Below are 14,219 nucleotides of genomic sequence, written 5' to 3' on the forward strand. Positions count from 1 at the left end.
TTAATTGTTGGAGTGTCAGGGATTGGAACTCAGAATTTTTCTTTTCCATATCCGCACTCATTTTCCAGGTGATCTCATCTGGTCTCATAGCATTAACTATCATATATATGCTGACTGTTGAAATTTCTCTCTCCAGTCCAGATGTCTTTCCTGAACTCCAGACTTGTCTTTCTAAATATCCACCTTATTTTCCCACTTGGATGAGTGACAGCATCTTACAGTTGCTATGATCTCTCACCTGATTATTGCAACAGCATCCTAACTCATTTCTCTGCTTTCCTTCTTGCCCTCTCTCCACCATGTGCCCAGTCTATTCTCAATGCAGCAGCCAAAGTGATCTTGTTAAAACCCAAGTACAGTCATGTCACTTTCTGCTCAAAACCCTCCAATGGCCTCCCACTTACTCAGAGGAGAACCCAAATCCTTACAATAAACTATACTAACTTTTGCTATGTATCTATCATATAATCCTTTGAAAACAAAATTTCCTCCATAACAGTGATTCAAAATTCTATTATTATGTGGGGCAAAATCTACATGGACTTCCTATTTTTTTTCACTTCTCCTGAATACTATTTACGACAAAATAACATCATAGGAATAAATGAAAGCACTACTATTAATGAAATATCAATGAAGTTACAGCTAGGTTTTATTATATTAGAAATAAAAAATTCCTCCAGGAACTGAAGTGTATGTAGACTTCTGTAGGTTGGCAAGCAGACTAAATTGTAAAATCGACTGTTCTGCAAATGAGCATGAACAGTCCTCCCAAAAGATAATTTTTCATTTTTTTCTGGCCATCAGTGATGTATTATATTACTACACTTACTTTGTAATTGAAGAGTAAGTTTATAGGAGAAATGTCCACTTTGATTAATGGAAAGGGAACTAGACAAACAAGAGCTCTCACTGGCTTCTTCTATTCCGAAAGGGTCTATGACTTCTGCAATAACTGAGGACAAAAATCCTTCAGGCCTGTTATGTTGCAATATCTCTCTTATGTAAGCTGTTCCAGTTTTCCTAAACAAAGCAAAAAACATTAAGGAATTTGGAAAAAACTGTGGCTTAAATGAGCAAGTTTATGAATATATAATTTATAAACAAAATATACTACAAATGGCTAACAAATGAACATTTCATTAATATTTCTTCAGCCTCCATAGTACGTAATCAGTGAAATGCCAACTGCAGCAATGGGGTACAATTTTTCACCTATCAAATTAGCAAAGATTTGTAAATGATAGGGTTCAGGGGTGGCAAGAGTCGAGTGGAGAGAGGCATTCGTCCACTGCTGATAGGATGTAAGTCAGTACAATCTTCCCAGAAAGAAGTTTGACATTATGCATTAAGAGCTCTAGCATTATTTTTTCCCCTCTGATCCCATAAGTCTACTGATAGGGCTCTATCCTAAGGAAATAACTTGAAACACAGGGGGGAAAAAAGGCTTTCCAAACAAAGATGTGCATCACAGCAGTATGATCAAAGTCAGAAATCAGAAATGCTGGAGCTGGCCCCATGGTGTGGTGGTTAAGTTTGCAGGCTCCACTCTGGTGGCTGGGATTCGCAGGTTCAGATCCTGGGGATGGACCTACACCACTCATCAGCCATGCTGTGGTGGCAACCTACATACAAAATAGAGGAAGATTGGCACAGATGTTAGCTCAGAGCTAATCTTCCTCAAGAAAAAAAACAAGAGGATTAGTGGTGGATGTTAGCTCAGGGCAAGTCTTCTTCAGTAAAAAAAAAAAAAAAAGAAAGAAATGCTGACAATAGGAAAATTAGGTAAATGACAATACATGATCTACTTAGGCCGAATGCAACTATGAGAATTATATTTACAGAGAGTTTTTAGTTGCATAAGGAAAGTGGTCATACTATAATGTCTAAATGAAAGAAGCAAGGTGAAAAATGTTAAAATGCATATTAAAAAGGACTAATTGGTAATTCATCGAAGGGTTAACGGCCATGACTTCAATGTTCTTCTTTATATTTATCTGTCTTTTAAGAAGTTTCTACAATGAGCATGTACTTTATAATCAAGAAAAAAAATCCATTTTTAAAATGTTAAACTCGGAGATTCATACGCAAAAAAATAAATTTAGACACAGACCTTACACCCTTCACAAAAATTAACTCAAAATGGATCACAGACTTTGAGATAAGATGGAAAACTATAAAACTCCTAAAAGACAAAACAGGAGCACATCTAGATGATCAAAAACACAATCCATGAAAGAAAAAAGTGACAAGCCATACTTTATTAAAATTCAAAAATCTCTGCTCTCTGAAAGACACTGTTAAGAAAATTAGAAGACAAGCCACAGACTGGGAGAAAATATTTGCAAAAGACACCTCTGATAAAGGACTGCTACCCAAAAGAAACTGCACGGGAGGAAATAAACCTCTTTTTTCTCTACCCTCCTAGATTCTGCACTTGGGGCCCTGGAAATTAAACTGACAAAAGGCAGATTAGAAGAGAAAAACAAATAGTTTATTAACCTGTGCATCACGTTTACACACAGGAGAAACCTCAGTGATGAGTAACTCAAAGGGGTGGTTAGAACCTGGGGCTTATATAGCATCCGAACAAAGAACAGAAAATTGGTAGAGACGTGACAAGACAAAGGAAAAGGGGCTTAAGCTTTTAGGCATGGCAAACTGCGGAAAAGTAAATATGTGAGGGAAATTAGCAGGAGACAAGGGTTGTTTCAGTAAGGTTTGTTATGTAGGCTCCTCTGTCTCTGGGCTGATAAGAGTCTCTGGTGTTTAAGAACACCCTGCCTTTCCTGGTAGAGTGGGGCAAGGCAGAGATTTTTTTCTTGTGTCTCTTTCCGCTCTATTGCCTTCAGCTGAAAATAATCCTTAGGCCAAAGGGGCATATTTTGGGGTAGCTATTCTGATCCCCTACAACTCAAAGAATTCTTAAAACTCAATAAGAAGAAAACAAACGACTCAGTTAAAAAAAAGGTGAAAGATCTGAACAGATACCTCACCAGAGAAGATATACAGATGACAAACAAACACATGAAGAGATGCTCCACGTCATACACCGTCAGGAAAGGCAAATTAAAACATCAATGAGATATCATCATACATCTACTAGAACGGCAAAAGGCCAAAGCACAGACAACACCAAACGCTGCTGAGGATGTGGAGCGACAAGAACGCTCATTCACCGCTGGTGGGAATGCAAAATGGTACAGCCACTTTGGAAGACCGTTCTGCAGTTTCTTAAAAAACTAAACATATTCTTACCATACAATCTAGCAATCACATTTCTTGGTATTTACCCAAGTGAATTAAAAACTTAAGTCTCACAAAAAATCTAAACAAAGACATTTATAGAAGTTTATTCATAATTGCCAAAAACTTGGAAGCGACCAAGAAGTCCTTCAGTAGGTGAATGGATAAACTGTGGTACATCCAGACAATAGAATATTATGATAAATGAGCTGTCAAGCCATGAAAAGACAAGGAGGAACCTTAAATGCATTTAACTAAGAGAAAAAAGCCAATCAGAAAAGGCTATATACCATATGATTCCATCTATATGACATTCTGGAAAAGACAAAACTATGGAGACAGTAAAGACATTAGGGGCTGGTAGGGGGTTGAATAGGAGGAGCACAGAGGATTTTCAAGGCAGTGAAACTATTCCATATGATATTACAAGGTGGATACATGCCATTACACATTTTTCGAAACCCATAGAACGTACACACTAAGAGGGAACCGTAATGTAAACTACGAACTTTGAGTGATAATGTGTCAATGTAGGTTCATTGATTGTAACGAGACTGGCCCTGGGCTAACATCTGGGCCCATCTCCCTCTACTTTCTATGGATAATTTTTGATTGCTCTCCTGTTCCTATCTCCAAGTCAATCCACCATCAAAGCCTATCTTCCCTCAAGTGCACCTGCTTCAGCCACCTCCATCTCTCACCTGTATTACTTCCAGAGCTTTCCAGGGGGCCTAGAAACTTCTACTCTTACCCTGTCTTAGAGTTTTCACAGCAGTCAGAGTGATTTTTCAAAAATATAAATTATTTTATTCCCCTACATAAAACTCTCCAGTGGCTTCCCCTGATATCAAGAATAAAATGTAAACTCATGAAGCCTGACGCGTCCCTTATATGATCTGGCGCCTGCCTACCTCCTCACTGACCTGGCCGCCCGAGACCTCACTTTGCACCATCCATACCAGCCTCCTTCCTGTTTATTAAATGTGCCCGGATTTGTTCTCGCCTCGCTGCACTTGCAATTTCTCCTGCCTGGGAAGCTCTTCCCTTGGCTCTTGGCTCCTCGTTCTCAGCTCTTTATCCTTCTCATTCCCTCTGTCACCATATTTACTTTCTTCACAGCATGTATTAGATCTAAAATTATTTTGTTTTTTGCTTATCTGTTTATCATCTGTCTCTGTTCATTAGAATGTCACCTTCATGTGGGCAAGGACATTGTCTGTCTTGCCGCTATATTCCCAGTCACAGCATCAGACTCAACAGGTAATAGGCACTCAATAAATATTCATTGAATTAATGAATAGCTTTACGAAAAGCTCTGTGTAAATGTTGATGATGCTTTTCTTCTGAGCAATTTAGTAGGAATATTGACATTAAGTTGTCACTTTTAGGATTTTGTGAAGATTCTTAGGAACAACTGACCTTGCTATGGAATGAGAGACGTTCCTTCTCAATACTTGACCATTTGTGGAATGAGTATACTTCCGCTATTATCAAGCAGATACATTTTTTGTTTTTTACCTGAAGGTATAGAATCAATTCCTACTGTGGAAAAGATTTTGATTCAGACCCAACATCTCATCATAGGGGGTGCCTTATCCTGTTGTTGGGATTATACGAAGCTTTAGCCCCCATGGTCCAGATTCCTTGCTAAAGTTCTGAATCCCTCCTTTTCCATCACCTAAGCTTAGTGCCTGACTCTTATTCCTCAAACTCTCTTTTGAATTCAAAGCCTACCATTTGCCATCTCCACATTGCCTGATCCCTCACCCACAGTCTGTTTTCCTCAGGTGCCTGTCTTTCTAAGCACAATATGAGAACCTCAGATCCCATGATGGTGATAAGGCAAGAGGTAGCTGGGTGCAGGACACAGAAGACAAGCACAGATGTACTTTATCAGGCAAAGAGCCAGGCAATGGAGCAAAGGAGTGGAAAGTGCTCTGGCCCCTCCTCCTGTCGAGTATATCTCCCAAATCTCTCTCAAGGCCATCCATTCCTCTCCATTTTTACTATCAACACTTTAGACCAAAACACCAGTTTTAGCCTAGACTACTGCCAAAGCCTTCTAACTGATCTGAATGCAACCACAATTGTTACCCTCCAATTCACTCTCCACATCACAGCCAGAGCTGCATTTGAAAAGAAAGCTAAATCACTTAAGATAAATGAGAGTTCATGAGTTCAAAGAAGGCAGTAGTAACGGTGTGCTGCGCATTTCGGCTCTCACCTCCATGCCACCCCACATGGAGAAGAAGAAAGTGCCTCTCCTCACGATAATCCAGGAAGGGCTTTGAGGGGACTGTTTCATAAGTTGCCCTACGTCTTCTGAGGTTTGAAGGACATAGGAAACAAAACTGGACTCATCCTGAGAAATATAAAGAGTGGAGACAGACCAGAAACCTAGGGTTTGAGGCTACATATGCAATGGGAAAGGGATAAAAATATCAATTAATTTTAGACTTTAAGTTAACACGTGAAAATCTCTGATACAATGATAATAATAATAATAAAAAGAGCATAAAAGTCCCAATCTAGCAAAAGAAAAAAAATTGAAGTGAGGAGAAAAAAGAACCTCAAAGTGAGTCAAGCAAAGAGAGTTAGCAAAAAAGAAATAAAGAAAAAGCAGGACAAATAGAAAGTACAAAAGAAGATGGTAGGAATATATTCAAATATATGAGTAAAAAATAATAAGTATAATTGGATCAAGCTCTCCAATTAAAAGACAGAAATTGTTAGATTGGCTAAAAAACCCCACAAAATCCATATTCGTCTTTTATGAGAGACACATCAGGCAGGTGGAAGTAAAAGGATTGAATTTACCAGGTAAATATTACACAAAGAAGGGTAGTGGGACCACGTGAATACTGACCAAACCGCCCCCACCCCAAAAACCACTGTAACTCCACAACAAAAACCAAACAATCTGATTGAAAAAGAGCAAAGGTCTTGAATAGACATTTCTCCAGAGAATATATACAAATGGCCAATAGCACATGAAAAGACGCTCAACATCACTGACGGAAATCAAAACTACAATGAGGCCACCTCACATCCATTAAGATGGATATTATCAAAAAAATAAACATAAAGTAACAAGTGGTGGCCAGGCTATGGAGGAACTGGAACGCTTGTGCATTGTTGGTGGGGATGTAAAAGGTGCCGCTGCTGTGGAAAACGGTATGGAGACTCCTCCAAATATTAGACAGAGAATTACCATATGATCCAATAGTTCCACTTCTGGGTATATGCCCCAAAGAACTGAAAGCAGGATCTCAAAGGGATATTTGTACACCCGTGTTCACAGCAGACAAATGGTAGAAGCAACCCAGGTGTGCCTCATAGATGAATGGATAAGCAAAATGTGGTATAGGCATACAGTGGAATATTATTAGTCTTAAAAATGAAGGAAATCCTGTCACATGCTAAAACTTGGATAAAACTTAAGGACATTATGCTAAGTGAAATAAGCCAGCCACAAACGGACAAATGTTGTATGATTCTACTTACGTAAGGTAACCAGGGTAGTTAAAATCGTAGAGACAGAAAGTAGAATGGTGGTTGTCAGGGGCTGAGGGGAGGCGGAATGGGGAGTTACCATTCCATGGGTACAGAGTTTCAACTGGGGAAGACTAGAAGTCCTAGCGATGGATGGTGGTGATGGTTGCATAACGATGTGAATATACTTGATGCCACAGAACTGTATATTAAGAATGGTTAAGATGGTAAATTTTATGTTATGCATATTTTACTACAACAAAAGAAAAGCACTGAATGCGAAAAAAAGCATTATAAAGATAAAAAAGGTCGCCAAATACCAATACAATGTTCACCTCATCAGGAAGATGTAACAGTTCTAAACTTATATGTACCTAATAACAGCCTCAAAATATATAAGGCAAAACTGACAGAACAACAATGAGAAATTGACAAATCCAATATCATATCAGGAAATTTTAACATGACTCTCTCAATAATTGATAGATCAAGCACAAAAAAAAATCAGAAAGAATACAGAAAATCAGAACATCATAATTAAAAAGATTAATCTAACAAATAAATATGTACACTGCACTCAACAACAGGAAATTGTCTTCTCCACAAGCACATATAGAATATTTACAAGAATTGAGCATAATAAATGGCCTAGTCCTAGGCCATTTAGAAAGTTTCAACCAATTTCAAAAATCAAACTTTCAAGAAACAGAAAACTCCAACTTAAACTGTTCCAGAAAATAAAATAAATCATTTATGAGGCTGGTAGAATCTTGGTAGCAAAATTATGCATTATTTATAGATAATATACAATGACCAGGATAGGTGTATTCCAAGAATTGGAGGTTGGCTCAACATTAAATCCATAATACAATTCACACTAAATAAACGGTTAAAGGAAAAAATTCTATAGATAAGCACATTAGATATAGAAGAAATATTTAATTGAAAATCAAAAATAAAACACCTCAAACTGAAAAAAAGATATTTCCGATAAATGAACAAAGATTTTAAAAAACTATAGAAAGGATAATACGTGATGGTGAAATATTTAAAACATTCTTTTAAAAGTCGGGAACTAGGGGCCGGCCTGGTGGCACAGCAGTTAAGTGCGCACGTTCCGTTTTGGTGGCCCACGGTTCGCTGGTTCAAATCCCAGGTGCGGACATGCTGTGGCAGGCATCCCACATATAAAGTAGAGGAAGATGGGCACAGATGTGAGCTCAGGGCCAGTCTTCCTCAACAAAAAGAGGAGGATTGGCAGCAGATGTTAGTTCGGGGCTAACCTCAACAAAAAAAGAAACAACAAAGTCAGAACAACAGGAATAGTCTGTGGTCTGAATAGTCTGCATGTGTGTGTCCTCCTCAAATTCAAGCGTTATAACCTAATGCCCAAGGTGATGGCATTAGGTGGAGCTTCCAGTAGGCGATTTCTGTCATGAGGGTGGAGCTCTCATGAATGGGATTAGTGCCCTTATGAAAGAGGCTCCAGAGAGATCCTTGTCCCCTTCCACATGTGAGGACCCAAGCAGCAGCTGGCAATCTGCAGCCCAGAAGAGAGCCTTCACCAGAACATGACCCTGCTGGCACCTGATCTTGGATTTCCATCTCCAGAACTGTGAGAAATGTATTTCTATAGTTTATAAGCCGCTCAGTCTGTAGTAATTTGTTATAGCAGCTCAAACAGACTAAGACACCCATTATCTTCATTTCTCTTAAACGAGGGCCTAGGCGCTGTAGCATGAAAAAGGTGTAAAATGCTAAGAAATGTTAAGAATGAAACAAAACAAATTATTTGCGGGTAATGTGATTATTGACTTAGAAAAATACCTCAGGCCAGCCCCCTGGCGTTGTAGTTAAGCTCAGTGTGCTCCACTTTGGCGGCCTGGGTTCATGGGTTTGGATCCCTAGTGCAGATATACACCACTTGTCAGCCATGCTGTGGTGGTGACCCACATATTAAGTGGAGGTAGATTGGCACAGATGTTAGCTCAGGGTGAATTTTCCTCAAGCAAAAAAGGAGGGAGATTGGCAACAGATGTTAGCTCAGAGATAATCTTCCTCAGCAAAAAAAGAAAGAAAGAAAAAAAGAAAAATACCTCTACTTGAAAAACCCAAAAGAATATATAGAAAAAGCACTGGAATTTACAAAAAGAATCTAGCAAATTTGAAAATTTAAGATTGCTGTGCAAAGTCAATTACAAGACTTCCAATTTTGCTTTCAAAGTAGAAAGATGCAACAAAAAACAAAACAGATAACACAAAGGTCATCACTTTCCTTAACCTCATCAGAGAACTAAGGTTACAAGATAACCAACTAACCTGAAATCCAGGGGAACAAGCCGTTGCAAGGAAAGTGTGAACACTAGAACAGTCTCACTTATGGAAGAGCATAGGAGGGAGAAACACAGTGCTGGCACCAACACAAGCAAGTAAGAATTACCTAAATTGTAAAAAACTGCCAAGGCCAAGAATGTGAGTCTGGAATGTTGAGGCATGTTTCAAAGGGGCATCTGCACTCGCTTGCAAGTTTCTTCCCACAGGCTTCTCCAGAGGCTCATGAGAAAGATTGGGGCAGGTCAGCAGGCCAGAGAGAGCCCCTGCTGGTGGTGCAGGCAGCACGGAGGATGGGAGGATGGGAGGAAACAGGCATGAGGCACCATCCACTTCCCTGAACCTTCTTTCATAGGAAGCAAAAGCCACAAGCTCCAGGAGGTTGGCCATTAAACGCCTTTGTACACAGGCCTCAAAAGAGGTGATCAGTGACTGGGGAGGAGTATTTGGGGTTGGGGCGGCTGGCACTGAAGCTGGGCCCCCTCCCTCCTTCACCTCTCTCTCTTATGAAACAAGAGCTTTAAGCTCCTGGGAGAAAGAAAGCAGTGCCACTCATCCATGGGGCACAGGCAAAGACACATTACAGACAAGAGAAGGATAAAATGACAACTCTCGACCCCTTAAGGAGGGTCAGGAAGTTGTCTCGGCCTAAAATTCTAAGAGAACAAAGTAGAGTTATCTTACTGCTAGGAGAAGAGGAAGAAATTTCCACCCAAGATCTAACTGCAGATATAAGGCAGAATTTGGCTGCAAGAGGTAATTTCTATTAACAGGTTGTTGTGGGGTTTTTTTCTTAATAGAACTTGATAAGCTGAACCTACCATTTAGATGCAAAAACAAAGACCAAGAAAAACCAGGAGGGGGTGCTATTCACATGAGTTTTATAGCTAGAGAAATTTAGTCAGCGTGATAAGGGCAAGACAAATACTACAATGAAATAGCAGAGAGACCAGAAACAGACCATTGCATATACGGAACCAAGACGTATGATGAGACACTGAAGATCAGTGGGGAAAGGAGGGACTGGTACGGGCTATCGGTTATCTATACATATAAAAAAAAAGAAGGGCCTGCCCCGTGGTAGAGTGGTTAAGTTCATGCGTTCCGCTTTGGTGGCCTGGGGTTTGCTGGTTTGGATCCCAGCCTTGGACCTACACACTGCTCATCAAGCCATGCTGTGGTGGCGTCCCACATAGAAGAACTACAATGACCTACAACTAGGATCTACAACTATGTACTGGGGCTTTGGGGAGAAAAAAAAAAAAAGAGGAAGATTGGCAACAGATGTTAGCTCAGGGCCAATCTTCCTCACCAAAAAGCTTAGGAAAAAAAAAGATAGAAAAAAATCAGATTCCCACTTCATACTACACACAACCTCAATTCTAGATAGATTAAAAACTTAAAAATGAAAAGCAAAAGCTTAAAACTACTACAAGACAACAAAGAAGAATAAATAAATTGTGGCATATTCATGTGAGCGAACTACAGATAGAGACATCAATATGGAGTAATTTTAAACGCATATGGTGTAATTTAAAAGGCATCATGTTGTACGAAAAAGGCAAGTCACAGAAGAAAGTATACATGGCTAAATAATACATTTGGCAAAACTCAAGAATATGTTTTGATACATATGCACATGTTAAAGCTATAAAGAAAAAAATTTTAAATGTTAACACGAAATTCAAGGCAATGCTCATCTTTAGGGGACTGGCATAGTGTTAGGGGTCGGCGAGAGGCAGGAAAGAAAAGGAAAGGAAAGACACTCAGAAGGACTGCCAGAGGGTGAAGGGTTGCAACAGAGCGACACGATTCCAGAGACCAGAGGCGATGGGCCTCGTTGTCACCAGCTGGAGGAGTGGCCTGGCCCCCTGTGAAGGACCCCATCAGAGGTCTCCATCAGGAGGACTTCTCGTCCCTTTATCTCACCTCCCTTCTTTCATCCAAACTCCGGAAGAGCTGGGAACTATAGCTATGTAGGAAGGAGGAAATGAACCAGAAAATCATAAGGATGAGAAATACTCCACCTCCCCACCCTCCAGGCTCCCCGGTCTGGATCAGGCCCAAACGGGCTGGGAAATAAATTTAAATTGGGGAAGAGTTTGAAGTTTTTTTAAAACACTGGACAGGAATGGAGTCATGTGATCATTAGACTGACTTCAACTTTTTTAAACCAAGGAAAGGTTTAGTCACTCTCTAAGAGAAAAGCTACGGGACTCGCTGATAATCCTCTGGGGGTAGAGAGGAATAAGTCCACAGAAGGGATTTGAAGAGACAGTAGGAGGAAAAACAAAGTTAGCTCTCCAGCTTGTTCAGTAAAATTACACACAAATCAATCCAGTTATTGATCTAATTAAAAGTCTTCAATGCTTCCTCCTTTCTTGGAATAACGTCCAAATTTCTTACTGGTACTGAAATGGCCCTCCCTGACCTGTCTCCACTCGCTCAAAGACTTTTCTCCTTTGTTCACGACACTGAAGTCACTCTGGTTTTCTCAAACGCACATCCTGCTCCTTTCGGCCTGGGGGCCTTTCCCACACTGTTCCCCAAGTCTGGAACCTTCCCCCCCACAACCCCCTCCCTTCATCCTCATTCTTCCAATCACATCTTAAACATCCCTTCCTCTGAGAAACCTTCCAAGATCCTCCAAACGAAGGCTCAACCCCCAGGAAAATACTCTGTCAATGCTATACACTCCTCTGGTGTAGATTTACGTCAACTGTAATGACATAACCGTGTGCAAGGTCATGGCGTGCATGGGCTTGACTGTCTTCTTCACCGCCCCACCAGCACCTACCATAGTGCCCTGTGTGTAGTGGGTGTTAAATAACTATTGTGGAAGAGACAACTGAAGGGCTCACCCTGCTTCACCCCCTGACGACCTAGATATCTGCCTTTGACCTACCGCTGACTTTGGACTTTGTGATATTATGTCTGATCCCAGTCTTCCTCTCCACCTCCCAGTGAGCGCCCCATGGTGCGTGGAGTTGTTGGCTATGGGACAAGATATGTATCGACAGCCCAAAACATACGATATACAGATTTCAACCTGGTGGAATAGGGCCCACCACATTTGCAGTAGGGTGAGCTTCTGGTAATCTGAAATGGTGCCCTTTCTGGCTGTTAGATTCGGGGGGCAGGGTGTAGACTTCATATTGTCCTTCAAAGAGATGTTTTAGGCCCTGAAGATCATAAAGCTTTAAGGGTCATTGGCTTTTGCCGATATCTTAGAAGTAAGCATTCCTGGGAATTCTGCATACCCTGCCATGCAGAATATCATGCAAGATGGCCTCCACGGTGTTAGAGGTGTTTGTCTTTGGGGTAAACAAGAATTGCCATGTGCATGAACTCTGTGGATAGACAGTACCCAGTGTAGCCCAGAACGTCTTTGATACTCAAGATGACAAACATACATTTCTATAGCTTGGCCTGTTGGTGCTGATGTAACTGGCCCATGTTTCCAAAATTGGGGCATCATGCAAGGCACCTTGTAGGCTATAAATGTTATTTGACCTTATGAGGAATCAAGAAAAGACTTACTCTATTTGAGCCCCAAAATTACCCAAAACGTAGGCTCAAAATTTAGAATCTAGAAACCAGTGCACAATCTAAACAAACGGGAGGCAGATAGTAACCACCTGGAGTGGATCTCTTTTCCAAAGTGAATGTTGTTGAATTGCTTGGTGTGTATACTGTCCTTAGGCTCATTAGCGGGTACATACGCATAAAAGATCATTTCATTTAAGGTGATATGCTGTGGAGCAAGGGCAGTCTCAAAGCCCATATCAGGAGCCTGGAATAGGGAAAAAGAAAATATCGTACTTAAACTATTTTATATTTCAGCTATGACAAAAGGCATATATCAGATCTGTTTCCACTTCACATTGAAACAACAGTGTTTTGCTTATCAATAGGAGTAATAGTTCAACATGTTCTGTTTGAATGTCCACGTGGGTGCAAGGGAAAATGCATTTTTCTGTTGAGGAGGAAAAGGGATGCTGAGCAGTAAGATTCCATTTAAGACTCCTGTGGCGTTGTAGAAGGCAGAGATTAAGGGCGTGTGGAGACTGGAGTGTCTTCCAGCGTGTGTGTGGGAGGCATCCGGAGGTGCAGATTTTAGAACATGGTTCTTGGAGTTATACTTAAGAAAGGGGCTGCAACGTACTGCTCTCCACTGAAAGCTCCTGCTCCCGGTCTCATGCTAGTGACTGCACAGCCACTGAGCTCCCAGCTCCGGAGGCATGCACCCTCTCCTTTCCTCCAGTTCGCAAGGCTTTCCCTCACAGTCAACACGGGCATCTTTAGCCCGGATTTCTGACCCACAGGTCTTCTTTTCAACACACCCTTCTCCGATCCTGATCCTTTCCAGCTTTGGGAACTTTTAAGGGTGAGAAGAGAGGTGGGGACCAGCACCAAAGGGCATATTGGTGTTGACCTTGTTGCTGTGACATGATGATGGGTGGTAGTGCAGACTGGGTGGGGCGCAGCCATCAAAAGGTGCTTTCGAGACCCATTTTCTGTCATGCCTTTTAGTCTGTTAAATTGGGAACCCACTGAGAAGGGGAGAGAGTGGAACACAGATGCAAGGAGAATAAATGTGGGACTAAACAGATGGCTTAAGGACTCTGAAAAGGCTGCAAATGCTTTAGAATTCTGTATGACATTCTAGCCAGGGAGTGGCAAGAATATCCTATGGAAAGTGTGTGCAAGTCCACTGAAGGGTGACGTAGGGACGAAAGCACAGGCCCTGGAACCTGCGGTCTGGACAGGTGCCTGATGCCAGCAACTAACCAGCGGGGGGTGTAATCTGGGGTAAGTCATTTAGCCTCGCTGTGCCTCACTTCCCTCATCAGCAAAATGAGGATCAATAGTTATAAAGATTAGGAGCTCCCACAGTGCCCGGCACATACTCAGAGCCAAATAAAGGCTAGTGATTATTTGGATCCCAAGAGGATGCATGCACGCTTTGTTCGGGGGCTGGAGGTGTAATCGTGAGTGTGAGTTCCTTGAATTCGTCCTGAGAATAAAAACCCCACTGGCTTTTGATTTTAATAATTTAAACTTTCACATAAGACAACCAGGACATTTTGTACATATTGTGGAGTTAGTGAAAAACTGAGTTAACTATTTCTTGGTTAGTTCCACCGTCC

General features: G+C 41.1%; 1 protein-coding gene across 1 annotated transcript in view; it reads right to left on the minus strand.

Moving 5' to 3' along the window:
• CATSPERB (cation channel sperm associated auxiliary subunit beta) overlaps positions 1-14,219 on the minus strand; it is a 102,847-nt gene that overhangs the window by 26,871 nt on the left and 61,757 nt on the right. Inside the window, exons 16-17 of the mRNA XM_014832129.3 lie at positions 12,708-12,862; positions 833-1,023 (exon numbers count right to left, since the gene is read on the minus strand). Of these exons, the coding sequence (XP_014687615.1) occupies positions 833-1,023; positions 12,708-12,862 (346 nt within the window). The remainder of the gene's footprint in view (positions 1-832; positions 1,024-12,707; positions 12,863-14,219) is intronic.

This window comes from Equus asinus, chromosome 7 (assembly GCF_041296235.1).
Source record: "Equus asinus isolate D_3611 breed Donkey chromosome 7, EquAss-T2T_v2, whole genome shotgun sequence".
In the NCBI taxonomy this organism is placed as follows: domain Eukaryota; kingdom Metazoa; phylum Chordata; class Mammalia; order Perissodactyla; family Equidae; genus Equus; species Equus asinus.